The sequence below is a fragment of the Carlito syrichta genome, unplaced genomic scaffold (assembly GCF_000164805.1).
Source record: "Carlito syrichta isolate Samal-C Ts95f unplaced genomic scaffold, Tarsius_syrichta-2.0.1 Scaffold98168, whole genome shotgun sequence".
Classification (NCBI taxonomy): Eukaryota; Metazoa; Chordata; class Mammalia; order Primates; family Tarsiidae; genus Carlito; species Carlito syrichta.
Window position 1 is genome coordinate 28963 of NW_007042264.1, and position 3166 is coordinate 32128.

Consider the following 3166-nt stretch of genomic DNA (forward strand, 5'->3'; position numbering starts at 1 on the left):
CCACTCACCTCAGCCTCCCAAGGAGCGGGATTACAGGCTGAGCCACCGAGCCCGGCTTGCGGTTTCAATTTTGAGAAAGGGGTTTGAATGCAGTGGACAGAGCTTTGTATCAACTCATTATAAAAACATGCCAAAGCTTCTCCAAACAGTATTCTGGGCCAGAAGTGGCAAACTTTTTAAACACGAGGCCCAGCTACATGCCACTTCAGAACAGATTCGTCTGTTTTGAGGATAAGAAGCCTCGAGATCGGCACCTTGGGCGCCCATGCCCCTCCGAGACTTTGGATGCCGGTCCCTTTCCCAGCCCTCAGTGACCCCCCACCCCACAACACAATTTCCCGGGCCGGGGTGGGACGGGCAGCAGGAGGGGGTGGTCTGGGCCAGAACCTCTCTCCAGGGGTCCTCCTCAGACTCCCCAGGCGAGGCAGGCGGGGCCACCACTCTCCCCTCTCCCCGGGTGTCCTGATGATGAGCCGGGTTGAGGACCCCGACAGGCATCCCACAGCACGCGAGGGGAACCTCAACAGCAGGGTGGGAAGACCCAGGCCTTGGGGGAACGGAAACAGCTGCGTCTGCGCATTTGCTTTTCTCCTTTCTGTTCCCATGCGTTGACATTTCCCAGCGAAAAGTCATGGTCGCCAGCACAGACCGAGCATGGCTGGCCAGATACGTGACTCGGGAGACAGGGTGGGGGGCCGCGGGAGCCGGGGCCACGGGCATCCCACTAACCTGTCCCGTGGCCCCCTCCCTCCCGTGTGGCAGAAGCAGCAACATCGACTTCCTTCTGGAGTACAAGCGGATGCTGCAGGACAACTGCGCGCGGGAGGAGGAGAAGGCGGCCGAGCTGGAGCTGCGGTCCCGGCTGTTCAGCTTCGGGGCGTTCAACTCAGACGCGCAGGTGCCTGGCGGCCCGGGGTCCCCTCCTCCAGCCCCTGGGAGGAGTGTTTCTTTTGGGGCGGCTGAGACGGAGCTGGAGCCCCCCGAGGAGGACAGACCCGGCCCGGAACACGGTTTCCCCTTGCAAGCGCGTGTCTCTTCATGGGCACGCATACTCAGGGAGTGCGGCCATTTTGGTGGGGACTCAAGGAGCAGGTTGTGAGCAGAGCCCCCCCAGCTAACAGGGACTCAACGCAGCGGGCGTGGGCCCAAGGGAGCGTGTGGCCGCCCCGCCTCTTGGGCCCACGGGGACGTAGACGGGCTCATCCTCTGAGCACCTGTGGTGCGCACGCCTTTATTGACGGGTCTGACTCTCCCAGCTGACGCAGACCCCTCGAGGGCAGGGCTGGTCTCACCCTTCGCAGCTCAGTGTGGTGTCCTGTGAAGTCGGTGCTCAATAAACGTTTGTGGAATGAACATTAGGCCAGTTTTTAGGCCCACAACAAGCTCCACCCAACGCTGATGCGCATGTGAAAACCTCAGATGTCATAAAAATGCCAGGCGAATGTGCAGGGCTCCTGTCATAGTTATGGCCGCGAACTTGGTTTTCAGAGGCAGAATGGGGGGCGTTTTCTCAGGAGTAGATCCCCTGCCCCAGGTGGGCAGGGTCACAGTGGCACGAGCTGTCTGTGCACGTCACACTCACACTTCCTGGGCTGTCATGGCCCTGAGTGGGCAGGGGTTGGCGTGCGTTGCCAGACCTGCAGGTGTGATGCCAGTCGCCCCTCTGTTCAGAGCTAGGTTGGTTTTGTCTTTTCTTAAACCTCTTTTGGTCTTATGGCGGCAACGTAACGTAAAACATACCCTCTAACCACCTTAAGTGTGCGCAGCGGAGGCATCGTGGACATTTGCGATGTCCGGTGACTCTCACCACTATCTGCTTCCAGCATTTTCCTGTCTTTTCAACATAAAAATCCAACCTTTCAGCCACTCCCAAATGCTTGGTTCGGGGGTGCCAACCACACTCACTGTTGTGCAACCATCTCCAGAGCTCTCCGGAACCCGCTAGAACTCCCCAGCATGCTCCAGAACTCGTGGCACCTTGCAGAATGGAAACTCTGCTCCTGTCAGGCTGTAGCTGCCCACCCCCACCCCGGCACACACCGTCTGTGTTCTGTCCCTGTGAGCGGGACTTCTCCTCCCGTGTCCATCCTGGGCGACAGGCTTGTGTCGCTCAGCATGGTGTCTGCCAGTTCATGTGTGTTGCCGCGCGGATTGGAATTTCCATCCCTTTCCCAGCCGAGCAACAGCCCATCGGACGCACACCGTGTCCGGTTTGCCCACTCATCCGCTGATGCGCACACGGGTCCTTTCCACACCTCCACCCTCTGTTGGGTCCCTCGGAAGCTGAGGGACCCATGAACCATCAGACAAGCCTGTGGTGCCTCCCCCCACCCCCCGCCCACCCTTCATCCACGCTAAGGCAACTTGTAAAAAGTGGCATTTTTAATACTCTTACCCACGAGGCCGTCAGATTCCTAGGAGAGACACAGAAGGCGGGCTTGGTCTGGAGAGCGCTTTTTAAAAGGCCGTCCGGGAAATGCAGCCGCAGCACAAATTTGGTGCCCATGGACTGTGTCCCTGGGGAGACAGGCGGTCACCTGACGTGTGTCCCGAGGCAGGAAGGCGGCTGGGGAGCGAGGGCCGGAGAGCTGGCGGGACAGCGCTCCGGGGAGCCGGCTTCTCCGCCCTCCGTGCGTCTTCCCACACGCAGCACAGTGGCCCTCTTCCTGGGCTCACGCTCAGCCTCGCCCAAGTCTGGCAGACGCACCTGCTGTTGGGTCCGGATGTCATCACAGCGGCTTTGGGCCACGGCTGTGAAATGAGCATTTGATCCTTTCCCCTAAAAATGGATTTCTTGAACCGATAGTTTACTTTTAAGATAAAAATTTAAACTGACAGCCACAGGGCACCTCTTGGGCGTTTCCTCAAAGCAAATGGCCCCATGTCCCCCTGGCTCAGAGAACGGCCGTGATCAGCCTCACCCCCTCCTGTCCCTCCTGGCCCCTCCGTCCCTCAGAGGAGACGGGGTCCTCTTTGCTCACCTTGAGGGAGCATTCCTGCACTGGAACCTCGTGGAAACAGCGCCGTGCACACGCCTGGCTCCTTCCCTGACGTGGGGTCTGAGAGACACATGGGGTTTTACGCAGGAGCTGTGAGCTGTGTCCACAGGGCATGAAGTGCAGCACGGGAGCGTCCCTGGCTTGGGTCGAAGGACGTGCTCCTCGCA

General features: G+C 59.6%; 1 protein-coding gene across 1 annotated transcript in view; it reads left to right on the forward strand.

The window, feature by feature from the left end:
- CCDC38 (coiled-coil domain containing 38) overlaps window positions 1-3166 on the forward strand; it is a 31196-nt gene that overhangs the window by 21671 nt on the left and 6359 nt on the right. The window contains exon 11 of the mRNA XM_008063300.1: window positions 763-898. Within this exon, the coding sequence (XP_008061491.1) occupies window positions 763-898 (136 nt within the window). The remainder of the gene's footprint in view (window positions 1-762; window positions 899-3166) is intronic.